Here is a 15,557-nt window from a genome sequence, read left to right as displayed (position 1 = left end):
TAGAAAATACTTGCATTATATCTGTTTGGAAAGCCACAGTGCAGCATGTCTGAGTTGTTAGGTGTGGGATAATGTGTGGGCATCGACTATCATGGTTCCTGTCTCGCCGAACACAAATCAGTATTTTTGTCTGTGACGTTTTAGATTATCAGCGACCTTTTACACTTCAAAGGTTCTCACAAGCACGAGTTTGACTCCCGCTGGAAGAGTTTCAACCTTGTGAAGAAATCAATGGAGAACAGAGTAAGACTGCTCTTGTATATTTGTACTGCTGTTATCCTGGAAGAAGTCATAAAAAAAAAAAGCACATTTTCAAAAGTTACAGAAGATGCACTAGTGACTGTAGTGACCTCACCCTTTGCATTTACAGCTTCATGGCAGAAAGCAACACATCAGAGCTCTTTTAATAGACAGGGTCATGCTTCAGCATGAAGTAAGTCATTCATAGAGTAACGGCATTGTAGGTTAGCTTTGGCGTTTTTGCATTTCTGACTTTGATTTTGTCCTTATCAGCTGCGAAAGCTGACGGTGGAAGGATGTCAGTACAGGAGCATTCACCAGGAACTGATGAGAGATCTGTTGAGGCTTTCCACAAGCACCTACAGTCAAGTGAGTTCTGCACGGCACCCTTCAGGAAAAGCATAGTTTACATTTTGTTAATACATTGCCAGTGTGATTTACTAGCTTACTAAGATTTGAGTAGTGTTTTGTAAATGATTAATAATTGAGACTTGTTGCCTTCCAGGTACGCAGCAAAGCTCAGAATGTGTTGTTCACTGCATTGGGAACCTACAATTTCTGCTGCAGAGACCTCATCCCCCATGTCCTCGAGTTTCTCAACCCAGACAACAGCGCTGTTACTCAGCAGCAATTCAAAGTATGGCAGTCAGCTTTGCACTAAAAATTCTTGAACAGTTATTTATATTTGTAGATTTATTTTAATACTGTATCTGTATTTCTCCAGGGTGCCTTGTACTGTCTTCTGGGGAATCACAGCGGCGTGTGCCTGGCCAATCTGCATGATTGGGAGTGTATTGCTCTGACGTGGCCTGCCATCGTACGGTCTGGCCTCAGCTCAGCCATGTCTCTGGAGAAGCCCTCAATTGTGCGGCTCTTTGACGATCTTGCAGACAAAATCCATCGGCAGTATGAGACCATCGGCATTGACTTCTCTGTGAGTTGAGTGTTAAGAATGCTTTCAAAAGTGAATCATGAAATGAGGTATTTGCCTTCAGTGGTAAAAGCACAATAGCTCAAAAGTTCCCATCTTGAACACAGATCAGATCTTTTACAAAAATGTGTTATATTTATGTTTGGGAAAAAATGCAAAAGGTTAGAGTTATATGATTAACATAGGCTTAAAGTGCTGACTCTTAGCTTTTAGTTGGAAAACTGACCAAACCATTGAGGAATTCCATCCATTTTAAACACACTTTCATATTTTCAGAGCTCAAACTTAATTGGGCAAATTAACATACTGATGACATTTTTACATTTTTGTCAAGAATCTTCGTGGGCAGTGACTTCCTGATATGTGACACAAGGGCCCCACTAAAAAAAGAGGCTCTTCTTCCTTTTTATGCTTTGCCAGGCCTTTCACTTCATTTTCAGTGCAGCATGTGAAATGCACTTCAGTTGCGCTGAGATCAGGTGACTGACTCGAATGTTACAGAACATGCCACGTCCTTACCTTTAAAAGTCCTAAGTTGCTTTTGCAGCATGCTTTGGATCTATTTGCACTGTAAGGCACTGTCCAATCAACTTTGCTCCATTTGGCTGAATCTAAGCACAATGTATATATCTCAGTCTGTTTCTGTCTTTTTTCACATAATTATTAATTGGAAGTTATACATATCGTGCCCTTCCCATGATGAGCTATTCCAAGTCTTCTCAATACAGTCTTGTTATTATAGTTCCGGTTGAGCTTAGGTTTCTCTTTTCAAAGAATGCTGTTCCAGAGCTGGTCTAGCCTTTTTAAGCTGTTTCTAATCTATCTAATCTGCCCTTTGTGTTCTTGAGACTGATTGCTCCATGTGAGAAGAAAGAACCTTTCAATTTGCTCTAATGAAGTCTGGATTCTTGGACTGTATATCCTGACAAGAATTTTCTTTATCATGGGAATAATCTGGCAGACATCAAAAACAATGATGATCTGTGGTCATCTGAGTCTTTTTACGTGTACTGGTTCCCACTTATGTATCTGGTGGATTTGTTTTGTATTTAATGTAGCATGGTGCACTTGAATTTGGCTATACGTTTTGGGTTCACAGCAACAATTTTCCAATGCAGATGCCAGTCATAGCCTCAGAACTTTTCATAAAACTTTTAACTGAATTGTTCAATCCCATGTAATTCCTCAACAGTTACTGGTTCAACCCCATCAGAAGCTGCACTTTAAGCCCTTTTTAATGACACAATAACTTTAACATGGTTTGGTAGTCGAAGGAATTAGAAGTTTTAATTTAACAAACAGTAAAAGACACTGAAAGTTTCATGATGAGGTCTAATTGAACTAGATCAGAAGGTCTCCAAAAGTTGATTCTGTTCATCTGGACGTAGCGTTTTGCGGGAGAATCGTTTCGTCACTCATCCAAGATCAGATCAGAAGGCAAAACTCTGAAATAAACGCACATGTTGAATTTGTCCATGCATTGGAGGAGTTTTGAACTACACTGACCTTACAAAGGTCTCACTTAAATTTAAAAGCTTGTCTGGTAAAACAATTGTGATAATAATTAATTACTTACTGTTTGTCGTCATTATGAGGCTGACTCCAACACAGTCATTATGCATACCAAAGACAAGAGCTTTTATCTGCTGTTAGTCTGAGTTTACGGATTACTCCCTCCTTATGGGGAGTAATCCGTAAACGTGTCCTTTACACGTTCGGACAAAATATTTTTATAATTATAATTATATATAAATTGTGTTTTATCCTTTTCCATGCTGTTAGATCCCCGGTGAGTGCTGTGATGTGGCTAAACAGATTATGACTACTGGGAATCCTTTACCTAAGGAAGATGTTCCCTCTGAGGAAGAAGTAGCACAAGGTCTAAAGAGACAGGAGCTCAAGAACTCCGAGTCTGTCGGGTAAGTTTTACATCAACAAAAAGATGAAGATGACCATACCAACATCCTTGCAGTTGAACACGTGAGCAGCAACATAAACTTCTGAACACTGGTGTAACCTTTCTATTAAAATGCTGTTTTAATCTGCATTCACCCTTACTGTAAGCATCATAGGTTCGACAACAAAATGCATGTAAATAATTACATTCTACATTTTTGTAGGAGATACAAGCAGCTCATTGGCGATCTTCTGGACTCTCTCAGCAACGGGAACTCGTGGGTTTTTTTTAATGCACATACCATATATTTGTGCCAGTGTTTACTTATGACAGCCTCTCACTGTAGTTTTGTTTCTCATTCCAGACCTTGGAAGTTTGAACACATTGCAATAGGCTTCCTTTCTTTGCTACTGAGAGATGACCACCAACTCCCTCCAGCTGCTGTTTTGTTCTTTGTGAAAAGCCTCAACCATGAATCTCTCTATGTCCGTAAGGTGCGGCATACACGCGTAGGAACAGAGCTGTGATTTCTTTTCTTTTCCCAGCAGCATATAGATGTAGTACAGCCATTGCTATAAGGAGTTTGCTTGAAGTGTCACATTTTGTCCTTTAGGTGGCGATATCAGCTGTGGCTGGCATCATGAAACAAATAAAGAGGGCGCATAAGAAAGTCCCTGTGAGCCCCTTGGAGCTCTGTAAGCATATGTTTTTGTTTATCCCCCACTACTGTTTTTGTGTATTCTTACTGTTTCTAAAGGTCATCTCAAAATCTGGATTTTATCTTTGATAGGTGGCTTGAAACAGCTTAGTGGCACTGTAGCAGGGGATCGCACAGACAACCAGTGGCTTCAGTATAACAGCAGTACCCTTCCACGCACACAGGTGGACTGGGATCAGTGTGTGTTTGTGGAGAAAACCCATTGGGGATACTACTGCTGGCCAAGGTTATGATTTTATAATGCCTGCATTTCTTTGTGTTTTCCTTATGTGACTCTTTAGCTTTCATTCATTCATTTCTTTTGCTATCTGCTGCTTTAGCAAGAGATTCTCTTCCACACTTCTTCTTTTCTAACTTTGTAATTGTTCTCCAGAAACCTGATGATGTATGCGCCACAGGAGGAGCAGCCCACGCAAAACCTGGCCAGAGAGGAAATGACAGAGGTGCATACAAACAAGCCTGGGAAAAATATAACACACACAGTGGTGTGAAATCATGGTAACTGCAAGTGCAAAACTTTTATTTTCCGCTCTTCTTGACAGTGGGAACAGATCATCTTTGACCATTTCTCAGACCCAGTGTTCATTAACCAGTTCATTGAGTTTCTCTCACTTGAAGACCGTAAGGGCAAAGACAAGTTCAGCCCACGCAGATTCTGCTTGTTTAAGGTGAGGTAGTAGATTCAAAACCAAGGGGAAAAAACAGCTGAAGTGAATAAATGCAACTAATTTGCCTTCTCTTTTTCGCCTAGGGATTGTTCCGTAATTTTTCCGATGACTTTTTGCCTCTGTTTCGGCCACATATGGAACGTCTAGTGGCAGACTCCCACGAGAGCAAGCAGCGTTGTGTTGCGGAGATCATCTCTGGACTGATCAGAGGCAGCAAGCACTGGAGCTTCTCAAAGGTACAGCTCCAAAACAAGATGATCCTCATCATTCAGGTCTACAGACTTTCTGTATTTATCAAGCTATAACTTTGGGGAAATCCACATGTGGAGATTTTTTTGTTATTGGCATTAAACTACGTGTGGAGGCCATTTAAGTGATCGCACCACCACCACTCTTATTGTGGTTGTTTAGGTTAGTTATACTGTGTTAACATTGTCCTTGGTCATTCCATTTCTTCAACAGGTCGAGAGCCTTTGGGAGCTGTTGTGCCCATTGCTCCGCACTGCCCTGTCAAACATCACAGTAGAAACGTATGCAGACTGGGGTACATGCATCGCTACAGCCTGTGTAAGCCTTGTGTTCATTATTTTCTATCCTTCCACCTCCGTCAGTCATCGTACCATCCAAGTGATTGTTGTTTCTCACGCTGACAGGAGAGCAGAGATCCACGCAAGCTTCACTGGTTGTTTGAGATGCTAATGGAGTCCCCAGTCAATGGAGAGGGAGGCTCTTTTGTCGATGCCTGGTGAGTAAAAAGTTACATCTTTGAGGAGATGCTGATGCCGTTGTCGGTGGGACTTAACAATCTGACACTTGTAATGGTTTTTCTTTTCAGTCGTCTATACGTGCTCCAGGGTGGTCTAGCTCAGCAGGAGTGGAGGGTACCTGAGCTACTCCACAGGTTGCTGCAATACCTGGAGCCCAAGCTCACCCAGGTTTACAAGAATGTACGCGAGCGCATTGGCAGGTGAGACGCTTTTCGCACCCAGATTAAGCTTAAATGTGTCATCAAGTTATTATAAATTCGTTTGTATATCGTTTTTCTTTCATCCTCCCTCTCTACTTTTCTATCCTTCCAGCGTGCTCACGTATATCTTCATGATTGATGTCAACTTGCCATACACTCAGCCCACCACCTCCCCACGCATCTCGGACTTCACGGAGAGAATTCTGTTGCAGCTGAAACCTTTAAATGAGGGCGATGAGGAAATCCAGAACCACGTGATTGAGGAGAATGAGGTGGGAGTGCAGGATGAGAGGACTCAAGCAATCAAGTTACTCAAAACAGGTGGGTGGTTGATCTGTTGTCACTAACCAAATCAGTTTCTTTGTGAGACACACTCGACTGTGGCATTTATGAAATGATTCGTCCTGTGAATTTCTGCAGTGCTAAAGTGGCTGATTGCGAGTGCTGGTCGCTCCTTCTCCACTGCTGTTTCAGAACAACTGCAGCTGCTTCCCCTGCTCTTCAAGGTGAAATACTCACATTCAGTCTTAGCTTAGCTACCTTCGTCACTACCACCTTCAAGTTTTCTTTTTGTTGTGTTGTATACACTATAACATTTAACCCGTTGCTGTCGTGTTTCAGATTGCGCCGGTTGAAAATGATGACAGTTATGATGAATTAAAGAGGGATGCAAAGACCTGCCTGTCTCTGATGTCTCAGGGACTCCTCTACACAGAGCAAATCCCCATGGTCCTCAGTGTCCTACAGGAGGTAGGTCACCTGGCCGATGTGGCTGTCACTCAGCTTTTTACCTGCATCACATAACACTGGGGTTTTCACTGATTATCACTGATCATAAAAGAAAGGTTCAGTGGGAAAGACAAAAGAATCAAAGGCATCTGATTATACTTAAATTTCTTTGACATTATGTAATCCTTTATCTGTCCATGCCTGGTATACTGTATTCATCATTGTTCCAATAAAAGGATTGCAAAGACAAACATGCTTATTGTGTACACCTGAAGTATGTTGCTGATGTGAGGCTGGCTCTGTTGCTGTGTGTTACAGATTGCTGGCAGCAGCTCCTGGCACGCTCGCTACACAGTGCTCACATACCTCCAGATAATGGTTTTTTACAACCTGTTCACATTCATGAGTGACCAGAAGGCAGTGAATGATGTGCGGGCGCTGGTGATAAAGCTGCTGGAGGACGAGCAGCTTGAGGTAACTTGAAATGTAAAGATGAATGCAGAAACATGTACCTGGAGTGGCATGAGCAGGAGCTGGAACCTAGCTTGAAGATAAAGAAACATGTGACTCTCGGATTATGTAACACTCGCCAAGCAACTGGCCACTATGTGCTTGTTTATGCTAGCAGGCACTCGCACTGTCTTTCAGCTTCACTGTAGTGATTCAGCGCGCTCCTCGTGGCTCTCTACTCTCTTCCCCCTTCCAGTCCTTTAGCTGTTGCCATGGAAACCACAGGCTGCAGTAATCTGTTGCTATGGAGATAACGTTTCGGATTGAACGAGAGTGAAAGGGAGAAGGATGGAGTAGAGACAAAGAAGAAGTGGGGGATGGAATTTTTGTTTGGCCACTTAAAGTCCCCTGAGCCTAATTTATCGGCCTTAGTGATGCAATACGTTTGTCTTGTTGTATTTAAAGATGCCTGTCCACTGAAAAACACCGGTCTAAGACTGAGAACTCCATTGAGAATAGAGCTAAAACAACATGCTACGAAGCATTTGGCTCCCATTATAGAAAAGCACTGAGTCCCCAGCTGGCTGTTTAAGTCCAGGTAGCCGGTGTATTTCCTAATGGGCCACCCTGCTTCTGACCCCGATACTGCAGCTATGGCATGCCTGGTACCGTACAGTAGTCATCGAGGTGCCAGAGCTCATGTGTCAGTACATAAATGTACTTATGCTGTGCCAACATCGTTTTGGGTGGAAATATGAATTTGAACCAGTGTTGTTTGAATATGAAATTCTTAAAAAGCATTCATTCTTTGATGGAGTCACATGCCTCTGGGAGCACCAGTAATGATTAACACACAGGGGTCCAGGCATTATCATAATTGGATGATGAGTCTTAAGCCTTTTAAATGCATCAGTCGGTGGCCAGTTACCAGATGCAATCCTAACCCATTACCTATGAGCAAACGTCAGCTTTTTAATCTGTTACCTCAGTTGGATTGTTTTGTGTCTTGTAATTGGTGTTATGTCCATCTCATTTTCGGCCTTTGTTTTCTAGGTAAGAGAAATGGCCGCCACTACACTCAGTGGCTTCCTTCAGTGCAATTTCCTGTCCATGGATGCCCCAATGCAGGCACATTTTGAGGCTCTCTGCAAGACTCGCTTGCCTAAGAAGAGGAAGAGAGATCTTGGCTCTATAGTGGACACCATCCCATCGGCTGGTAAGGAACTTGCTAAGAGTTACCTACCAACCAAAGATTGTGTGGGTTTTTTTCAGTGTCATTTGAATTTGAATGGAATCGCTACTCTTGTGTGTTTGCAGACCTGGTGCGCCGCCATGCTGGTGTTCTCGGGTTGAGCGCTTGCATTCTTTCTAGCCCATATGACGTCCCCACCTGGATGCCCCAGCTGCTGATGGACCTGAGTGCTCACCTCAATGACACACAACCCATTGAAGTATGTGTGGTCAGCGATTAATCGCCATTTATTATGGCATATCCAAAAGCTAACCATCACTTCTGTGGCGTCTCCTTTTAGATGACTGTAAAGAAAACCCTGTCAAACTTCCGACGGACACACCACGACAACTGGCAGCAGCATAAGCAGCAGTTCACAGATGACCAGCTGCTCGTCCTCACTGACCTGCTGGTCTCTCCCTGTTATTATGCCTAAAACCTGGTAAAGAATTATTTTACACTGTTGCCAAGTCATTACTGTCCCTGACTGTATTGTCTTCATTTTAACTAACTTTTTACATTTAATCTTTTTTTGTGTTTCATTGGAAACAGTTTGGAACAGCTCCAGTCTGTGCAGACATCAGCCTACATTGGGGAGAGGACCTGAGTGATTGACTGAGATAATACACAACATCCCAGCAGCATCAGATGAAGAGTGGCACTCAGAAGGATTAAAATGTTGTGTATTTATGTATTTAGCTCATTTGCATTTCTACTATACTTAATATTTAAGGATCCATCATAGCAGGGATGAATGGCCTGCAGTTTGTAACATTACTGTACAGATTTTTTGTTTTCTTTTTCTTTTGTGGTTTGCGTGCATGTCCACGTATGTGTGCGCGCGTGTGTGTGTGAAGGTTGATGAATGCTTGAAGACATCAGCCGGTGTCCCACACATTTCTCAGGATTATATCCCAAGTATCAGCTCTGAGCCAACACATTGTCCAGTGTAGGACATACTCTATCTTCCAGCAGTGAAGTGTTTGGTGCAAGCCAGAGAGAACTGAACAATGGTCTCTTTAGTTTAGACTTACAACTTGCAACACACAATGTTTGTGTGGTTGTTTGATCTATATGTGGTTATATGCATCGTGTATGTGTATATCATGGTATAGCAAATATGCACAAACATTTATTTATTTACCTTTTTTTTTTTGAAGTGCTAAGTTTTCATTATTGTATTTTTTCTTTTCATAGAGAGTATATCTGAAATTAAGTAGATGGCTGAGCTGTGGGCAGCGGAGCCTGTTGTCAACTACTCCTGCAAAGATAGGGAGAGCACAAACTCCCCGCTGCTGTGCTGTGTGGATTGGAGCACAGTGAGATCACTCTTTGACGTGTCTCTGTGCACGAAAAAGAAAAACTGCCTGTCTATAATTATAACCCTTTCCTTTTTATCACAGGTACTATTTACTTTTTAACATAAAGTAATGACTTTGGTTTGCAGTATGGTTTCCCCTGATGACTTAAAATCAGCATTGAAGCCTTTAGTACCTCACTAACTAGAGTAGTGCCAAAACTGCAGTGAGTTTTCTTTCCCTTCTGTTTTTTTTTTCTTTTTTCTTCTTGCTTTTTTTTTTTTTTTTATAGATATACTGTTTGCTTAATTAAAGACAATAAAATGAAAAAATGTTTTTAACAAAAATCTGCATATGAGCGTTTTCTTTTTTGTCACATTTTTATTGGGATATCAGATACTGGACCAAAATTTAAAAAAAAAAAAAAAATCAAAGTGTGCAGCATTAGCTTCAGTGTTGATATTTTTAGAACTAGTTTGTTCCAACATGCAGAACACTTGATCCCTGCTCACAGTGTTTCAGCTCTTTACAGAGGGGTTTGTGGCCCTGCTTGAAGTATTGTCCGTGAAAAGCGGGAAAAATAATAATTAATCATATTTTTATTTGTCATATTGATCATGCTGAATGACACCTTTAAAAATTATATACATTTTTGTAATAAATTTTAAAAATTTAAACAGTTTTTGTTGAAATCAGTCTAAATAGATACAAGATAAATAGTAGTTAATAGTTATTTATATGTGTATAATTTTTTTGTTTTTTCACGTCCTTGGCAGAGACTGTTTAAATAGGGAGGCGCCATTTTTCGCATAAACTATAATACGTTACCATGGTGAAAGCAAAAAAAAATAAAATAAATTGCTGCGGTAATATATTTGACGTGTCGGATAATGGCGCTTCTGTCAAATTTCAAATGTTTGAAATAAATCCCGCAAATTCTCCTTTCTAACTCCGCCAGCTGATTCCCAGTGAGGGAAGCGTTTCTATGGACGGACTACTTGAATGCAGTGGTTATGCTCATGCCCGGATACGTAGACGGTGACTTCATACTCATTTTTCAGTGCACGTCCAGTGGCCGTCGCTTCTCTATTTGAATGGATTTATCGTAAAGAAAAGAAACAAGCTGCCATCTACGTGTTCGCGCTGATTTACACAGACATGTAAGGAAACGTGAAGATTATCGATTCTTTCCGACGGACTGTTGCGTTAAGGTGAGCTGCTAAAATACATTTTTCCTTCTTTGTTTCCGAAGCAGCGGTGCGTTCACTATCGCACTGCCTTAAAAATGATGAAGATGGGCTGTATGAAATAATGAGGATCGCACGATCTAGTACAGGTAGTGTGCTATATTTTCTAAGCAATAGTGAATCCTGGATTGTGCAGCCCGTTAAAGCCTTAAAACCAACATTCGTTTTGATATTCAGAGATTTTTCTTTCTTTCTTTTTTATTAAGCAGACGCTGCTGTGTGTGTGAGAGAGAGAGAGTTAAAGGGGGATGATGGGGAGGTAAGGTAATTGGCCAAATGCAGTGGTGCATAGCCTATTATACCCGTGTCTAACGTTTCTGATCAAATTGTAAGTTATCCATCCATTTCTCCTCATTATCATTATAACTGTATTGAAGACCAGCCCATAGAGCTGATTGTATTTATATTCTTTGTCGTTTTCTACCAAGGTGGCAGCAATGGTGGAAGCATGTGCTCCTTCCTCTTAGAGGAATAATACTGAAATTGATGAATGTGGAGTCGCTCTAAATCATCAGAGTACAATGAACACCACTCTTACACCCTCGGACCTGGTGGATGTGCCAAGACTGCAGACCTTCAATGGCACCCTGGGTAACCAGACCCCCTCGGGCTGGGCCGTGATCCACACTGCTACCTTGACTTTTTGTTCCCTCCTCCTCATCTTTATCTTCTTCCTGGGCTCTTATGGGAATCTTGTGGTGTTCCTGTCTTTTTTCGACCCGGCGTTTCGCAAGTTCCGCACCAACTTTGACTTCATGATCCTCAACCTGTCCTTCTGTGACTTGTTCATTTGTTGCGTGACCGCTCCCATGTTTGCGCTGGTGCTCTTCCTGGATGCAGGCGGAGGGGATGGCGTGTCAAAGAGTTTCTGCTTCGCCTTCCACTTGACCAGTTCGGGTTTCATCATCATGTCCCTGGAGACGGTGGCTGTCATTGCTTTGCACAGACTCCGCATGGTTTTGGGACAGCAGCCCAACCGCACTGCTTCCTTCCCCTGCACGCTGGCCCTGACCGCCTTGCTGTGGACATCCAGCTTCACATTGGCTGCTCTCCTCACCATGCGTGCATATCCACGCAAAGATGGACCCTGCTTGCCCCACTTTGGCCTGGGGAGTGGGCAGGCCAGGGTTGTGTTGTACGTCTACCTGGCAGTTTTTGCCTTTTGTGTTGCTGTGGTGTCTGTGTCGTATCTGATGATTGCTCAGACCCTGAGGAAGAACGCACAAGTAAGGAAATGCCCAGTCATCACTGTAGATGCCACCTGCCCTCCACCCCCACCACCTCTCATTGCAGCAGGCTTTGAAAGCATGCAGTGTGCCGTTCAAGGCCCCTCTCTGTACCGTAACCAGACTTACAACAAACTGCAGAATGTACAAACGCACGCCTATACCAACAGGACAAACCAGCCGGTGGTTCCAGGGGCCGCCCAAGGAGCCACCTGCTGTCAGCTGGTCTCCACAGTCAACTTAGCCACAGCCAAAGACTCCAAGGCAGTTGTCACCTGTGTAGTTATAGTATTCTCTGTGTTACTCTGTTGTCTGCCGATGGGAGTTTCACTGGCACAGGATGTTTTGTCACCAGAAAGCAGCTTTGCACATTACCAGTTCGAACTGTGTGGCTTTGTGCTCATTTTTCTCAAATCAGGCATCAATCCATTTGTGTACTCGCGCAACAGTGCAGGCCTCCGCCGCCGCGTACTGTGCTGCATTCAGTGGGCCGCACTTGGATTTCTGTGCTGCAAGCAAAAGACACGCCTGCACGCAATGGGGAAGGGGAGCCTGGAAGTCAATCGCAATAAATCCTCCCATCACGAGACCAACTCGGCCTACGTGCTGTCACCTAAGCCACAGAAGAGGCTGGTAGACCAGGCTTGTGGACCCAGTCATTCCCGGGATTGCGCTGGCAGTCCCAGGGCGACAGGTACACGCAAACCTCGCCTCCCGAGCACCTCTACACCCATCAACACCCGGATTGAGCCGTACTACAGTATATACAACAGCAGTCCCTCAGCAGGGCCCAGCTCCCCCACCAGCCTACAGCCTATCAGCTCTCAGACATTTGCCTTTGCCAAGTCCTATGTAGCCATGCACTACCACACTCACCAAGATGCTCTGCAGGACTTTGAAAGCACCTCAGTGCACCAGATTCCCGTGCCCTCGGTATAGTCAAAGAACAGAAAGCTTTGGACAATCTCTCCATGACGTTAAATCCAATGTGAATCAAAGGAGGAACGTGTAAACAGGCTATTTTTATGTCTTTGGACTCAGTATTAACATTTTGTTCTCTCCTACAGTAGAAAGATGTTGCGATTTTTGTGACTGGAGAAATGACAAGAACCAGAATTACAGTATAAACTTTGCCTTTGAAACTGAAATGAGAAACAGATTTAGAATAAAAGTTTATGTTCCAGCAAGTTATTTATTGATATTGAATTGATTTATTGAGGTTTTCACTGAACCCAAAGTCACCAGTTGCTAGTTTCAATCCCAGTTCCTCTCTGGCTGGAGATAGGCGTGAAACCAGCTTCTTCAGCATCAGGCCACTATGAAACCCCATACGGCTGTCAGTGGTACGTGGTTGCACCTGGATAGACTCTCTTCTCAAGAGAAAAAAAAAGTCTGAGCCTCATACATTAAAAAAAAAAAAAAACCCCACAATAAATAACTGGCAAGTACAAATGTAATGTCTGTGAGATCTACACCTGTTACTGTGCTGTTACTACACATACACATAGCATCAGCGCCCTCTGGCGGCCGAATAAATAAAACACTAAATTCTACACTTAACTTACTTGATCAGGGGTGTCAAACCTCAGGCCCAGGGCCTGGAATCAGCGTGCTAAAGACTCCAATCCAGCCCCACTGGACAGATTTGAAAAAATGTAGAGAAAGGCACAAGTTTTGGGGCTTTTAGCTGTTTTTTCACAAGTTTAACAGCTTCATTTTTACTGATTTAAAAACCTCCCATATAACCACTCAAGCTACACCAAACAAATTCGGTTATTAAAAAATAAATGACAGAAAACTTCCTGCGGTTTTCATTATCTACTATAAAAATGTGTTATACACAGGATACATTGCGTATCAATTGGTCAGATGGATGCATTTCTTCTGTAGTTGAACACATTTATGCACAAGCCATTCAATTACTACAGTAGAATTTCTTTATCAAATAGAAAAAACTGACACTTTCTGTTGAAGTTGCACTTTATTTTTATATTTAGATACCTTGAGGATTAAATGTGGTCTTGAAATGGTCCAACCCACTTAAAATCAAAGCGGGCAGTTTGAGTTAGATATCCCTGAACTACATATTTCCCTAATGTCTTAAATCTACTCTTTTCTGTGGTAATGGAAAACTAAAATAAGGTTTCATGTTTTGATTTTTTTAATTTTTTGCTGTAAATGCATTGGTTTTTATTCCAGAGATACAGCAGTAGTCGGATCCCAGTGTGCATCTTCATAAAACCACAAAACGAACCTTTTAAATGAACCTGCACACACTCTGTACATCCTACAACCTTACACTCACTTTTATTGTTATTCCACAGAAATCTCTAATGCATAAGTTACACTCACACAGTCTCCCTGCTGTGAAGCATTTTCAGATGTTTTTCATATCTACAAGTACAAAAGTGCCACAGTCAAGCAGCTAATCAATCCATATCTCTCACTCACACACTCACACACACACACACACACACACACACACACACACACACACCAAAACCACTTTGAATATTGTTAATTCCCCTGATGATTCGTCACTCCTTTTCTTGCAATCAATCATCACAAAGTGAAGCACAGATATGAAGTTCAAGCAATAACTCCACTGCCTGAATTTGATTTAAGTTAGAGTCGGGCTGATGTAGCGTCACCCATCGCACAGGTCATGGGAGTGTGGGCGGGGCCTGTTCTCCCTGGGCTACATGAGGTCCAGCCTCAGGATTGAGTTTATTCTCAGTTTTGGCTTGTAGCGCAGTCTTAAGGGCATCTTGCTTACTAAGTGTCCTCGTTCTTTATGTCCTCCGTGCACCGCTGCTGTTCCAGTAAAACTCCGCCAGTTTAACTGGAGAGTGACAGAAGCCCATAGTCATCAGCAGTGTCAAGAATCCTGCATATGACCGGTGACTCAACCTACAGAAAAAAAAGCCATCTTCAATATGGTGCCTTTCATTTAGGATGATATGCCTGCACAATGCCAGTATAGTTAGATAATTAAATCAGTGTTTAGATCAGTGTCATTTCCTTTGTCAAATCTACAGGAAGTACTGCAAATATTTGCAAATATCTAGGCATGTTTATAATAATTCCTAATTAAACCAAAAGTTATATATTTTAACTTGTCACAGAGAAAAGGCATGAAGGGAACAAAATAACACCAAGATTGGCTCATGTATATCAAATTTATCCATGCAGTTAAACAATCTGCAGTTTCTTCTTTATATTTATCCCTAAAACTGATATAAATGTGTTTTACAAAGGACTAAACCTTCACATAAGATTCATAATGTTACTAAGCAAATTCTACTGTTTTCTTTTTTTGCCACTCAGGAGTGAAACATAAACTTACCCCAAGGACATACTGACAAGTCTGAGGCTCCAGCATATAGACAGTGACAGCATGGGGAGACTCAGACTCCTTACATCTGACAGCGAGAAGAGAAATGATATGAGTGAATCAAAATGGGAAACACTGACAACTTAGTCTTACTCATCCGTGGACTCAGGCTGATGTGCTCCACTCTTCATCCCCTAGTTCTAGGTAACTGTTCACTCACTTGAGCTTGACGATGACCTGTCTGGGCTTCCCTGTCAGGTCACACACATCACCGTGGCCATAGAAGTGGGAAACCAACCTATTGTGGAGTAAAGGGGAAAAGAAAAAGTAGTGGGTGGATATTTTTGTATCCCGTTTACAGCGATTAGTGTTCAAAAATCTGAAAGGCCTACTTGACTTTCTGCACTCCGTCCTCTCTGAGCTGGAGGGATCGGGCGACGTTCTTCTTGGCCCAGTCGAGGTGTTCATCTGCATTCCAGTTCCCCACCACTACAATGTTCTTCCCTTGCTCTTTATCCTACAACACAAAAAAAAGATAATCTGGCTGATACAGAAAATACTCTCGCTTACTGCTTTATAGCCAGCGTACAATCTAAAAAGGTACTAGAAGTGCATTTGATT

The 15,557-nt window shown here is 42.3% G+C and overlaps 3 protein-coding genes across 13 annotated transcripts in view; 2 read left to right on the top strand and 1 right to left on the bottom strand.

Annotated features, from left to right (window-relative positions):
- Positions 1-9,470, top strand: part of psme4a (proteasome activator subunit 4a) — a 29,021-nt gene extending 19,551 nt beyond the window's left edge. Inside the window, exons 24-47 of the mRNA XM_082557692.1 lie at positions 145-243; positions 371-433; positions 514-609; positions 746-877; positions 965-1,174; positions 2,954-3,090; positions 3,292-3,345; positions 3,433-3,562; positions 3,682-3,763; positions 3,859-4,012; positions 4,160-4,229; positions 4,329-4,454; positions 4,538-4,690; positions 4,917-5,021; positions 5,108-5,199; positions 5,290-5,421; positions 5,534-5,742; positions 5,842-5,927; positions 6,043-6,171; positions 6,469-6,624; positions 7,654-7,816; positions 7,918-8,051; positions 8,133-8,273; positions 8,384-9,470. Coding sequence (XP_082413818.1) covers positions 145-243; positions 371-433; positions 514-609; positions 746-877; positions 965-1,174; positions 2,954-3,090; positions 3,292-3,345; positions 3,433-3,562; positions 3,682-3,763; positions 3,859-4,012; positions 4,160-4,229; positions 4,329-4,454; positions 4,538-4,690; positions 4,917-5,021; positions 5,108-5,199; positions 5,290-5,421; positions 5,534-5,742; positions 5,842-5,927; positions 6,043-6,171; positions 6,469-6,624; positions 7,654-7,816; positions 7,918-8,051; positions 8,133-8,267 — 2,847 coding nt within the window. The 3' untranslated portion in view covers positions 8,268-8,273; positions 8,384-9,470. The remainder of the gene's footprint in view (positions 1-144; positions 244-370; positions 434-513; positions 610-745; positions 878-964; positions 1,175-2,953; positions 3,091-3,291; positions 3,346-3,432; positions 3,563-3,681; positions 3,764-3,858; positions 4,013-4,159; positions 4,230-4,328; positions 4,455-4,537; positions 4,691-4,916; positions 5,022-5,107; positions 5,200-5,289; positions 5,422-5,533; positions 5,743-5,841; positions 5,928-6,042; positions 6,172-6,468; positions 6,625-7,653; positions 7,817-7,917; positions 8,052-8,132; positions 8,274-8,383) is intronic.
- A 464-nt stretch (positions 9,471-9,934) lies between these two features.
- On the top strand, positions 9,935-12,781 carry gpr75 (G protein-coupled receptor 75). Of its 8 annotated transcripts, none has more exons than XM_082557003.1 (4): positions 9,935-10,289; positions 10,385-10,465; positions 10,586-10,704; positions 10,805-12,781. In XM_082557003.1, the coding sequence occupies exon 4, from the start codon at positions 10,898-10,900 to the stop codon at positions 12,539-12,541; it is 1,644 nt and encodes a 547-aa protein (XP_082413129.1). In that variant the 5' UTR covers positions 9,935-10,289; positions 10,385-10,465; positions 10,586-10,704; positions 10,805-10,897; the 3' UTR covers positions 12,542-12,781. The 8 variants fall into 8 exon arrangements, with proteins under 8 accessions (XP_082413129.1, XP_082413131.1, XP_082413128.1 ...); XM_082557005.1 differs by having other exon boundaries at positions 10,382-10,465; XM_082557002.1 differs by lacking the exon at positions 10,385-10,465 and having other exon boundaries at positions 9,935-10,340.
- A 964-nt stretch (positions 12,782-13,745) lies between these two features.
- erlec1 (endoplasmic reticulum lectin 1) overlaps positions 13,746-15,557 on the bottom strand; it is a 47,101-nt gene continuing 45,289 nt past the window's right edge. For all 4 annotated transcript variants that reach the window (XM_082557009.1, XM_082557008.1, XM_082557011.1 and 1 more), the window contains exons 13-16: positions 15,329-15,453; positions 15,157-15,234; positions 14,949-15,024; positions 13,746-14,512 (exon numbers count right to left, since the gene is read on the bottom strand). In XM_082557009.1, coding sequence (XP_082413135.1) covers positions 14,441-14,512; positions 14,949-15,024; positions 15,157-15,234; positions 15,329-15,453 — 351 coding nt within the window. In that variant the 3' untranslated portion in view covers positions 13,746-14,440. The remainder of the gene's footprint in view (positions 14,513-14,948; positions 15,025-15,156; positions 15,235-15,328; positions 15,454-15,557) is intronic.

The sequence above is a fragment of the Aulonocara stuartgranti genome (assembly GCF_965226115.1).
Source record: "Aulonocara stuartgranti genome assembly, chromosome: 13".
Lineage (NCBI taxonomy): Eukaryota > Metazoa > Chordata > Actinopteri > Cichliformes > Cichlidae > Aulonocara > Aulonocara stuartgranti.
This window is presented reverse-complemented; position numbering and strand designations above follow the sequence as displayed.

What these genes read in the sequence shown, in the direction of transcription:
- gpr75 (XM_082557003.1), top strand. Translation starts at nt 10,898, where the DNA reads ATGAACACCACTCTTACACCCTCGGACCTGGTGGATGTGCCAAGACTG.